Consider the following 13,446-nt stretch of genomic DNA (forward strand, 5'->3'; position numbering starts at 1 on the left):
ATAATCGGCGTCAGTGTAAACACGTCCAAAGATGGATTTCGTTTAAACAACAGACCTTTACCAGGAGATGCCTTTAAGAACCGAAGAACCATCATAGCTGCATCCCAGTGAACTTTTGTAGGTTTGTCCATGAACTGACTAATTTTACTCACAGCTAATGAAATGTCAGGTCTAGTAACAGTCACATATAGCAACTTACCCACCAAGGATCTAAAGTTGGCACTATCCACATACTCAGACTTCTCATCGAACATGTGAGTTTTGGGATCCATTGGAATATTAGCTGGCTTGGCTCCTAGCATTCCAGTCTCTTTTAATAAGTCCAACACATACTTTCTTTGAGACAACACTAAGCCCTCTTTGTTTCTTGCAACTTCGATACCCAGAAAATATCGAAGGTGACCAAGATCTTTAGTAACAAAGTATTTCTGAAGATGATCTTTTGTGGCAGAAATATCTTGGGCACTGCTCCCTGTTAATATGATGTCATCGACATATACCACTATAACAACAATTCCAGCACTGGTTTTCTTGATGAACAAGGAGTGATCTGAAGCTGACCTGACAAAGCCAGAACTCGACATTACCTCAAATAATTTGTGAAACCATGCCCTTGGACTCTGCTTCAGGCCATAAATAGCCTTCTTCAACTTGCACACCTTCTTACACTCCCCCTGAACCTCGAAGCCTGGGGGTTGTTGCATATAGACAGTTTCATGCGAATCCCCATACAAAAAGGCATTCTTGACATCCAACTGAAACAAGGGCCATCCATGGTGCACAGCAACAGAAAGAACAAGACGAATAGTGCCAAGACGAGCAACTGGGGAGAAAGTTTCAAAAAAGTCAACACCATAAGTCTGAGTAAACCCCTTTGCAACCAACCGGGCTTTGTACCGTTCAATTGACCCATCCGAGTTATATTTAATGGTATATACCCATTTGCAGCCAACAATATCTGCATCAGTTGGAGGATCAACCAAATCCCAAGTGCCTCTAGAACATAGGGCATCCATCTCATCCTGCATAGCCTACATCCATTTGGGGTCGAATAGCGCCTGACTGTGATGAAGCGGAACAAAGGAGGCAGACAAAGCCAAGATAAAATTCTTCATAGAAGTCCCAAAATTAACTTCAGAAACAAACTGAGAAATGGGATGAAGAGTGCACTGTCGTTTCCCTTTTCGCAGAGCAATAGGAAGATCCTCATCAATAGCAGAAACTTCAGTATGCTCAGATATACTTGCCTCAGGAGACGGAGATACTGGTGGCATGGAGGTAGGTGGTAACCTATGAGTATACACTATAGGAGGGTTTCTGTATTGAGACTCCCCAGAGGATGGAGCCACAGGCTTTGGAGTGAACGATTCTAAAGGAAACGGGGGAATTGGCAGAGGAAAAACATCACCCTGACTCTCTTGTAACCTAGGAGTAGTACTCGAAAAATAAGGAATAGACTCAAAGAAGGTAACATCCGCACTGACATACTCTTTATGGGATATAGGGTCATAGCAACGATATCCTTTTTGGTTTTTAGGATACCCAAGGAAAACACATTTAATAGACTGCGCAACAAGTTTATCTCGATCAGGACCCAGCTTATGCACAAAACACACACATCCAAAAACTTTAGGGGGGATAGGAAAGAGAGGAGCCTCTGGATGGAGAATTTGAATTGGGATCTGGTCTTCTACAGAACTTGACGGCATGCGATTTATAAAAAACCCGGCTATCAAAACCGCATCTCCCCAGTATGTAGCAGGCATATTGGATTGAATCATAAGGCACCGAGCAACATTAAGAATTTGTCTATGTTTCCTCTCAGCCACCCCATTTTGCTGGGAGGTTTGGGGACATGAAAATTGAGGTTGAATCCCATTAACAGAGTAGAATTGAAGTAAGTCTTTGGATTTGAACTCAAGAGCATTATCAGTGCGAACAATTTTAACACATATGTCAAATTGAGTTTTGATCTCTGCAATTAAAGATTTAAGAATGACAGGACCTTGAGACCGATCTTTTAACAAGAACACCCACGATAGTCTCGAGAAGTCATCAACAATAACTAGATAATAGCGACACTGAGACCTATTCGGAATCCTACTCAGACCCCACACATCTACATGAAGAAGATCAAACAATCCTTAACTTGATGGACTCTGACTTGAGGGAAAAGAGCTTCGACAATGTTTTCCCAATTGACATGTTTCACACTGAAAAGAAACTGAGGAAGGTATATGAGGAATGACGCGACGAAGTTTTGTCACTGGAAGATGACCCAAACGATGATGCCACAATAGAGGACTTGAGGATGATGTAACAGCAGAATGGGCCGAAACCTCTGGTTGGTGTAGGTAATATAGACCACCTTCCTCATAGCCACCACCAATTCTTCTCCCCGTCAGCAAGTCCTGAAAGGTGCATCCCATAGGATAAAAAATCACTCTACAATTCAACTCTTTTGTCATACGACTGACGGATAATAAATTCTGTGGAAACGAAGGAGCATGAAGAACATGCGACAATTGAAGATTAGGGGTTATAGACATGTTTCCTTGCCCTACAATTGGGGAAGAGCTACCATCAGCAAGACGTACCCCTTTTTGACCTGTCACAGGTTTTAAACTCAAAAAATTGTTCGAGTTTCCGCACAAGTGACCAGAGGCTCCAGAATCAATGATCCACCTACCACCTTGAGCCGATAGGCCATTACCTGCCGAGCACACAACCTCCGCAACAGAAGACTTCGAATTGGATGATTGTAAAGCAAGGAGCTTGTCATATTCAGCCCTGCTAAGAGTTACACAACCATTGGAGGAATCCACATCTGATTTAACCACTTGAGCCATAATATAAACTAATGGGCTTGATTCACAAAGTGCAGGAACAACCACACGCGCACACCCACAATCACCTACGAGCCCGACTATATCAAGTTTTGACCTCACCAATGAAATCCAAAGATGGCTATAGGTTGCAAATCAAGATCACACTTCTACCACGACTTAGTGTGTGTAACCATCACACATCCGCCACTACGACAACCAGTAGCATTACTCAACTCAGAATCCCACGTCAAATGACAAGAATCCCACAAACTGACTATTTTCCAACACCACAGGGAATCATGCCTGCTGATTCCAAAAAAAAAAAAACTATTATATTAGCAAGCTACTTTCGTGGAGGATGTGAAATCAGTCAGATCTAATTCTTTCTCCCCACGCTTGCTGCTTCCACGACATGAGCACAACCGAAACTAACATGATTCCCCTTTTCTTTTTTTTAAAATTACGACTGCATGGTTGATAGGAGCTGTCAATGCAGTCTCCTTGTGGTGATACATAGCAGGATCAAAACTGACAACAATAAATCATGAAAGTTGCTGCTGAAATCATATAGGTAGATGTTGTAACTCACGACAAAAAAAAATTATTTCACGACCCTGCCGAAACCACTGTAGATGCTGAAATCACGACAGAGGAAGTAGGAAAATCATTTCTTCCAGGGACACGATACAAAATCACGGCAGCAGCACATACTATCTGTTATAAGCTGCCAAACCCAAAGATCACGGCGAGGTTCAAAGGGTTACGGCTGCCAGATCTGAACAGCAAGCATCCACGACCAGCAGCATACCAAAAAAAAATTTTAAATCGCTGACAGCGAAGAAGAAACTCAGCAACAAAGAACCACGGCAGCAGGTAGTCAAAAAAAATTAGAAGAGGCTACCACACCCACAGCAAGCATCCACGACCAGCCGCATATCCATAATTTTTTTTTTTAAATCGCTGACCTGATTGGAGAAATATTTTCATTAGATAAAAGTTTGATCACGATTGAGACACCTTCCACGATCAACTGTGCTTTGATCAAACTCGATCATGCTCCCACGATCGGCTATCGATCACGCTCCCACGATTTGAATATAGAACAATCGTAGATTGTTTACGATTGATCACGATCCCACGATCGACTGCTTTGATACCATGTTGAAGGATGGAAGAGAAATACCGAACCTTGGGTAGAGAAAGAGAGAGAGAGAAAGAGAGAGAGAGCGAGAGAGAGAGGCGGCTGCACAGAAAAGATAACTTCAATACATTTAGGGCAGCTACTCTCTATGTTAAATAGAGAGAAGCCAAAAACACGAAATTACATCTAAGCCCTTAATTAAATAAAATTTCAAATACCCCCTAATCTAATAAAGCTTAAACTTAAAACCACCTATTCTCAACACTATGTTTTCTACAAATGCAAATAATCAAACTCCAAGCATCAAATTCGCTAAGTCAAAGCATCAAAGAATAGAAACTACAAAATATTTGCATAAAAAAATAAACTTCATAGATGCACATACATAAAAACAACAATGAAATGAAATAAATAAAAAATGAACAAGTAAACTACTAATCACTAACTTTCTAAGTTCTAAATCATAAAATGCAATTAATGCATAACATAACAAGATAAACTAATAAGGAAGCATACATGAAATTTTCAAATTTCAACTTGTTGCAAGCATCATTTTGTAATATAGCTGCACATACATAAGAACACCAATGAAATGAAACAAGTAAAAAATGAAGGCCTCCTTGGCTCGCCTCTCAGAAAGAGAGAGGCCTCCTCGGCTTGCCTCACAAAGACAGAGAGAGAGAGAGCCTCCTCGGCTCGCCTCACATAGAGAGAGAGAGCACCTGGCTGGCGGTGGTCGTCGGTATTAGCCGACCTATTAGGCCCAAACTTTTTGCACAATTTCGGCCTTGTAATGTTTGTATAATCTTGTATACCTGTAATTTGCATTTCTCTTAATGAGATTGTGGTGCACGACACTATTGTATATTTTTCTCGTTCAATGAATTGATTTTTGTTGAACGCTCCTATCTCCCCCCCTATTCTCTCCTCTCTCAACTCTCTCTGCTTTGTGTGATTGTTGCCTCCTTGTAATTGTATGTTTGCATGCAATATTACCTGCAAACTTGTTGCTTTCGAAAGATCTGTTGTGTTCACTTTTGGAACTCACTAAAAGGCTTATTGGGTCAAGGTTCGCCCAACGCCGCACATGCTTTTGAAATTTAGCCCATGACAAGTGGTACCGAAGTTGACTTCACCCTGGGCAAGGTGAAGTTTTTCGAGTCTCACTCGACCAAGGGACAATCGTTGATCATGGCTTTTAGAGATTCTGGTATGATGATACCACCGAAGCCAAAGAGCAAGAAAGGAAAGGGGACTGAGATGTCTATTGTCGGAGAAGCTTGTTAAACTCCTTCGGCAGAATCCACCAAGTTGGAAAAGATTGTGGAAAGTCTCTTGCGGGATATGCCAGAGATGAAGGCTACAGTGTGTGAAGCCTCTCTCAGCTATCGAAGGCTTGATGATGAGCTCAAGACTGCGAATAAAGACCTCTAAGGAAGCATCGTGTTGCTCAAAGATAAAATAAACTCGAGCATTGTTGAGTTGGACACCGTGAGGGATCAAGGGTTAAGGATGAAACAGAAGAACCAAGCTTTGGAACGTAGAATCCTAGCTCTGGAACGTCGGCCAACAACCGACAATTATGATGCAGTCGAGACGTTGACTACCCGTCTCAAGGTTCCCGAGCCCAAGTTCACTGGTTCTCACGACGCCAAGGAAGCAGAGAATTTCCTTTGGCAGATGAAGGAATTCCTCGAAGCAAGCTATGTCGAGGATGAAGCGGTCAAGGTTCGAGCCACCACAATGTGGTTGGCTGACGACGCCATTGTTTGGTGATGAAGAAGACAACAACCACAACCAGTCGACGCGAGCGTCAGCACCTCTCTGCACAACTGACGCCAAAGAAGTAGAATACTTCATGAATCATCTATGTAATCGTCAAGGACAAATCAAAGAGTATCTTGTCAAGTGGAAAATGATTGCCAGAAGAAGAAACCAATTGGGAGAAAGCGAAGAACGTCCACCAATTTCTCTCAGCAGTGGACAAGTATGCAGCATGGGCCCTGTCGTCAAGAACGTCAACGACTTACGTAGGAGAGAATGTTAGGCCCAAACTTTTGCGCAACTTTTGCCTTATAATAAGCCTACAGAAAGTCCTGCGTGGCTCACAAGGGCCTTTCGGCCTTGTAATGTTTGTATAGTCTTACATACCTGTAATTTGCATTTTCCTTAATGAGATTGTGGTGCACAACACTATTGTATATTTCCCGCATTCAATGAATTGATTGTTGTTGAATGTTCCTCTCTCCCCTCTATTCTCTCCTCTCAACTCTCTCTAATCTGTGTGATTGTTGCCTCCTTGTAATTGTTCGTTTGCATGCAATACTTTCTGCACACTTGTTGCTTTCGAAAGATTCGTTGTATTCACTTTTGGAACTCGCTAAAAGGCTTGTTGGGTCAAGGTTCGCCCAACGCCGTATGGGCCTTTGAAATTTAGCCTGTGACAGGCTGTCGCCGTTCGATGGCTAGGGTTCGGGAAGGGGCGAGAGAGAACGAGAAGCGTTGACTGTCGACCCTTTAAAAAATGGCCTTTTAAAGGGTTAAAACTAGTTTAATCGAAACGAACCAGTACAAAATCCGAGACGACTTGACGAATCGGGAGTAAATTGGCGACTTGTCGAGCCAGCTGGTTCCCAATCGATCCTGGTTAAACCAGGACTGGCTTGGATCGGTGGCCCAGTTAGTGGGTGACTATGTAAAAAGTAGTATAAAGCGTGATGCACGATTCGTTTTGTAAGTGATTGTAGAAACATATGAAAGCAAAAAAGGAAACATGAAGGAAACGAGGGGGAAACAAGTGGGAAGCAACGATACAGTGAGGGAGCAACAAAAAAATAAATAATAACATACAAAATACAAAAAAAGAGGAAAGCAAGGGGGAAGGAAAATTTGCGGGAAATGAAAAGGATGCACGAGGGAAGCAATTTGGGACCCCAAATGGAAAGTGAGTTTCCCCCACACTTGCCCCTTTTGAGGAAAGTGTGGTGCTTCCCGCTTCAAAAGCGCACTTCCCCACCTTAAGAAGGTGTTTCCAGTAACTATGGTGCTAACTAATCACTTAAATGTTAATAGTGCTTGACGGGCAAAAATAACTTGAAGAAAATGGTACTGCAAAAATAACACTAGGCATGATGAGACAATAAGCCTTACTATTAATGCTTGAGCAAGTTAGGTCATTGAATTATCGACATCAACTAAAGTCCTATCTCACATTTGTGCCTCCACCTTTGAGCTGTGCATGCAATGAGGAATATAACCATGCTTTCCGGTGCAATTATTCATTGCATACATTGTTGTGGACTTTGAAGGGTCAATGTGATTCACTTAGCAAATCAGTTTCAAGGATTAGGTATGTAGCTGGAGTATTTTTTCTATCTACTTTTCTGCTTTTGGACTTGGTATGCAAGGGGCAATACTCTTTGTCAACCACAGATCTGAGTAGGGCTGTAAACGGTTTGGATTGGGATCGGATGTGACCAATATATTCGACTAATTGGATGTTGGCTAAACTGTTGCAAATCTTGATTTGGATGTGGATGGTGAAAAGCTCGTTCCAGATCCATTTTTTTACATGTAAACAGATTCAAATATCCATCAAATGTGAATATTTGTCGGATTCGGTAGCAAAAAATCAAAACCATATCAACATCCAATTATAATCAGATATGGTTTTGACTTACCAAATGCAACTAAACGGAATCCAATTTGGTCAGATAATGGATAAAATCTGATTAATTGACATTCCTAGATCTGAGGTATGTTATGAACCTCACCTAGGGTCAGCGTCGAGAGAGGATGAATGGGAATTAGTGAGGCCCATATATTTAAATAAAAGAGGTCCATAGTGTGTCTTTGAGTCCATATTGGGTTGGGATATGGATAGTAGTACCTTGGGTCCATTGACTAGCTTGCCTTGTAAGGCTGTATACTTGTAATTCACTCATCCATCTAATAAGAATTCTCTCTTCTTGGTCCCTTGTTTGGGAATTGCCCTTGCTAGAGTGGTTTGGTGGCCCTTTCTTCCCTTGAATTGGGAGAAGATGAATACGTGTCCGGGAGTGGCACCTAGACTCGTATAAGAGGTAATATGTTATCTTTTTTTAATGTTGATAAATATGCTGATGGGAGTGAAAATTTTGCATTATTACATCTGGCTATTTTTCGTTTGGCAAGATCAAATTTGTGCTTAATTATAAAATTTAGTTTTGTTCGTTTATTTTGCAATAAGCATGTAACTTATACTTGTTCCAACATGTCAGGAATAATTGTGCCCACTAGTCCAACTGTGGTTGGAATTCTTCCACAACCCTCTTCACCAGCAAATAGGTAATTCATTTGAAATACTGCAGTAGTTAAATATGAATCTGCTGATGTATGCATGATTCTTTTTCTTAATTTTTGTCTGGTTTGAAATTATGATGCTTTTATAATGATTCAGAGTCAGACTCTTTTTGGTGCTATTACACGTTACGAATGCTGTTAAATATCAAAGTGAAAGATTTATCTTGTTGGATTGTGATTAGGGCTGGTAAATGAACCGAGCTGCTCGTGACTCGGCTCAGTTCGGCTCAGCTTGTTATAAACTCATTCTTGATCGGTTTGTATAGCTTGCGAGCTGAGCCACGAGCAGCTCGTTTAGCTTAAACGAGTCGAGCCTGAACATAGGGTGTTTGCCTCAGGTCGACTCGAGAGAGCTTGTATAGATAAAATAAATAAATAAATATATTTTGTAATATATTAAAAGGAGAATGCATAAAGTATATATAAAAAGAGAAGGATGAATGAAAATATATACATAAAATGTGAAATATTAAGTGTAATATAATATATATATATATTAAATTATATATATTCCATATACAAACAATATGGAATGTTTTTACACGAGCCAGCTCGTGTTCGACTTGTCTCATTCAGGGACAAGCTGAGCTCAAGCTCGGCTTGGCTAAACACGAACATAAGCTGAGCCATGGGCACAATCCATTGGTAAACGAGTTGAGCCTGAACATGCCCTGTTTGGTTTGTTCGGGTCATTTACCAGCCCTCCTTGTGATCTCTTAAAGATTGTTATAGGAGTTTCTTTCAATTACAGAATTGAACGTTTGTGATTCTCTCTTTTATCTTCTCAATTGTGACTCATGTGGTATTTGAGATTAGGCTGGGTTGAGGGATTGCTATATGATGAGTTTTGCATTTAATAAAAAAACTAAAAGCTGCAAAAGAAATGCTCCAAGTTCTTTTATCTTGTGATCATGATAAGAATAAGGTTGCAATAGAGAGAGAGAGATAAAATTTGAATATAAACATGATTTTGGAATTTCAAAGTCAAATTGGACTTTGAATTTGGATTTTTGAATTTTGAAATGAGATAGAATTGAATTTAAATTTATAGATAAGATTTGATCTGAGAAAAGAATCACTTGGAATTTTGAAAAAAGGGAAATTTTGAAAATATAATGCAATTCTATTCTAAATGATGGATGAATTCAAATAATTTTGAAATTGGATTCAAAAACCATATTTCATTCTTTAAACGAATGTAAATAAGATTAATGATATAATACACTCCTGACTATGGTCATTGAATGTATTATATAATAATCATATCTAAATTCAAATGAAGAATCAGACATATTTTGATGTTTTTATAGAGTTTAGAAAGAAATTAACTCTCAGTATACCCTGACTATGGCCATTGGCATACGTATTGAATTAATTTTAAACTAAACTCTGATAAAAGAGGAAAATATTTAAAGAAAACATGATGAATTTTGAAAATGATCCAGTGTGGATCCAATATTATTTTATAAAAGATAAAAATACTAAGTTTTGTTTACATCCTGACTATGGCCATTGATGTAAATCATCAACTTAGGATTAATTTACCTCTTACGAAATGGTGCACGTGTCATTCGTGTGCCTATTTGTGAATTTCTGAAAGTGAAAGAAGCAAATGATATGGAAAACAAGCAGTTTATGATATTTACAATGCTCATACATACTAATCTAAAATTGGAAATGGAAAGATTCTCATCAATGCCTAGCTATTACAATTTTTTGAATTGCAATTGAAAGGATAAATCTCTAATCTTAGGAAGGAAACCAACATTTTCTTACACATTCCCTGCAAAACAGAGTTAGCATAAGCCAAAGCACAAAGCATGAAAAGGAAAACTAAGGGGCTGTTTTTGGAACTAGAATGCATGTTATATGAAAATGATAACATGTATATAATATGCAAAGGGTACAATGATATAAGATTATATGTCAAATGAGATGTTATACAAATGTGAAATGGGGAGGCATCACAATGGCTATGCAAATGTGCCATTACTGTGTGAATGTGAAATGCAGAGAATATGAATCATGAGTGTATTGGTGATAAGGTGACGGGAGAAATAAATGTTGTTTGTTTATATCTTATGACTTCAATTTTTCTGCAAGGGCACATATTTCCAATCCTTGAACCACTATTACCAGGAGAGCATAATTTAGGTAGACCAAGTTGGGAGCATTCGGGATGACCTGCGACTGTATGGATACTTCCACTTCATTCGGCCAAGCTACCACCAAGGTTTTCCTTTCGACTTCATCAAATTTTGAGTCATTTCAACTTATCTTCAGCTACTCCAAGCCGGGATATCTAAATGTCAGATCAGGACTTTTAGCATCGCTTGGAATTATTCATGCCCATGACTGTCTTATCATGGCTTTTGCAGATTCCAGGAAAAGGAAATACAGAAGATGCTTGTGAAGGAGGTATGGAACAGAGTGGAAACGTGAGGTGATAAGTATGAAGTTGATGTGGCTGAAAGTGTTAGGTGAATGGGGTAAATGTTGTGCGCAAGGATTTCAAATAACGGAGTTAACAATCCCTTTGTGATTTGTATATTGATTCAAATGGAGGGTTCACGGACAGAGTTTCAGCACAACCTAACCAAGGGATCCTGGAGGTATCTTGATACTGAGTCAAGAGGCAAATAGGCCCCTGGAGCTAGCTGACAACCTTACAATTATGAAACACCATTGGTTGGTGGAAATATTGAGCCCTACTTCTGATGGACTGGGAGTTCATGCTCAAGTCATCTGTCTAAGACAAATAATGAAGTACCATCACCACATATCTAAGAAGAACATGAATCATGTGTCCATTGTGTTCTTTTGCTATGACATGACAAGATATAGTGAATACCGCGCAATACCCAAAATTGGTAGATTTCTCTTGGGCACATTTCTTGCTGTTAACAGAGCATCATGCCAGTAAATCAAGAGGCATAAGAAGATAAGAGATGCTGCTATGAACTAATTAGGATTAAATGCTATCTTGAACACGCCAACATAAATCGCTGTAGCGAAATGCCATGATATTATGATGAGCAAATAGAATATGAGTCGATATCTTTAGACTTAGATGCATTCCCTCCATGCTGACCCGAGAAGTTTAATGAAGTTACCGTAAGTTACAAACCTCATCATAAGCCCTACCTTGATCACATACCTGTATTTTTGGAGAAGCTGAGTCTGTCTTTGCATCTTTCTTATTACTCCTTTCTGCAAAGGAAAAAGAGTTAGCAGCATTAGCGAAAGAAACTATAACATCTTTCTTCAATGGGCCAACAGAACGTGGTTATGCTTGTAAGTAAGAAGTAAATTGAACACCAAATCGATAATAAAACAACAAGGATAACAAGAAGCTTTAGAGCAGTAGCTGCGACAAGCTACGCCTGATCAGGATTCCCTTCTCTAATCTCATTTGATATATGAGTATCCACAGCTGCAATGAAGGTGTGGGTACTATTATAACACTGCAGCCCGGAGGTGAAGACAAGGCAAATGGCTGCTGACGTCGAACACACAAGGGAACTGGGTACTGAATAAGGCAAATCCTCATTTAATGCTGATTCGGGGAATTCCCTGAACTATCATGGCTTAGGGCTTATATCTAGGTAAAGAGATACCTTCAAAACATTTCAAATCGGTGCCCAAAGTTTCTGTCAATCAAGATTTCAGAAAAAGCAAGCCAGTCAAAACATGAGACCCTAATTGATAAGTTCTGTTATAATGGAAAACTGATTAAACAAGAAGCATTGGATGTTTGGAAGATAGACTAAAACACAATAACCACATTATGAAACAGGAAACAGTATAACCAAAAAACTGTGCAGAAAAGAAAATGAAAACCACAAGGCAAAGGAAGTAGCCGCAATTGAATAAGAAGTTGGAGTGGCATCTTATTGACTGGATCCATAACAGTTAAATTTCACAACTCCTGAAAATATCTGCAATACAGAAGACATCAATACTTTGCTTAAAACAGGTGGGAAATCTGGTTTATCTATCATGGATCTACTTTAGTAAAGCATATCATGGTAAGTATACAGATCAAAAAAAGAGAAAATGTCGGAGATTATAATGAGATTCCATACCTGATATCTGCTCACTCGTCCAAGGGATGTGAAGGAATACAATATCCATATCTAATATAAAAAGAAAAGAAAATTGTCCAATGATCTGTCACCAGAGGCTTTGTTATCATGACTACAGATAAATCAAGAATAGGGAAATACTGCAGGGTGCGTGATATTCATCATAAAATACTTAATACGATGATCCTTCCAACCTACAAATAACACCTTCTGGGCCACAGACATGATGTCGCCTGTCCATTCGTGACATAAAGGGTAGCTGAAGAGCTGCAGTTATATGATAATCACTTGTAATGCCTGGACATTCCACGAAGAAGCATCTCTCAACGATCAGAGTAACCAAACAATAACGTCATGGATGGGCTAACCCAAATACTAACAAAAGGATAATTCTGGAACAGATAGCCGACTCCATCAGTGTGAAACATTATGATATTACGAACTGCTTAACAGTATTTCCAGAAGTAACAACAAGTAGTTCAAGTAAATGCTATTAAATTGAAGTTCACACAACAATTTATCAGAAACGAGATCAGAAACATGAAAAGGGCCACAGATTTTTGCTTTGGGTGGCGGAGGTTGTTCGAATGACCATGGGTATCTGAAATTTTGGGCTGGTGTCGTGTCTACTCTGGTATTGCCACCACATTCTTTCAGATTCTATCAACAAGGGTTGATTGATCTCAGCAACAGGGGAATCAAAATGGAAACAGAAAATTAAGCTGGAAATAAAATCAGATCATAATGCAAGCAGGAAATTGAAAATAAAACCAGACATGGGTTGGGGACGAAATATAAATGAAATATAAAAAAGAAAAAGAAAAAAAAAAATTTATGTTGGAATGGGGCCATTCCAATTGATATTGCGCAAGGTCGATCGTTCCTACTAGATGTAGGTCGATCCTGTCCTTAGTGCTTCTAAAAAAAATGAGAAAACAAAATGACAAATGCTCTATAGAAATCGGCACAGAAGGGAAATAGACTTAGAAAGGAAAAATTCCAAGAAAAGGGGTGTTGTAGATCCGACAAGAGGAGCGAAAAGAGAGCAAAT

At 39.4% G+C, this 13,446-nt stretch overlaps 1 protein-coding gene across 1 annotated transcript in view; it reads left to right on the forward strand.

The window, feature by feature from the left end:
• The window catches only part of LOC149822094 (uncharacterized), an 81,118-nt gene that overhangs the window by 39,616 nt on the left and 28,056 nt on the right, over nt 1-13,446 (forward strand). Inside the window, exon 7 of the mRNA XM_089980217.1 lies at nt 8,229-8,295. Coding sequence (XP_089836343.1) covers nt 8,229-8,295 — 67 coding nt within the window. The remainder of the gene's footprint in view (nt 1-8,228; nt 8,296-13,446) is intronic.

The sequence above is a fragment of the Nuphar pumila genome, chromosome 11, assembly GCF_984573655.1.
Source record: "Nuphar pumila chromosome 11, dmNupPumi1.hap1.1, whole genome shotgun sequence".
In the NCBI taxonomy this organism is placed as follows: Eukaryota; Viridiplantae; Streptophyta; class Magnoliopsida; order Nymphaeales; family Nymphaeaceae; genus Nuphar; species Nuphar pumila.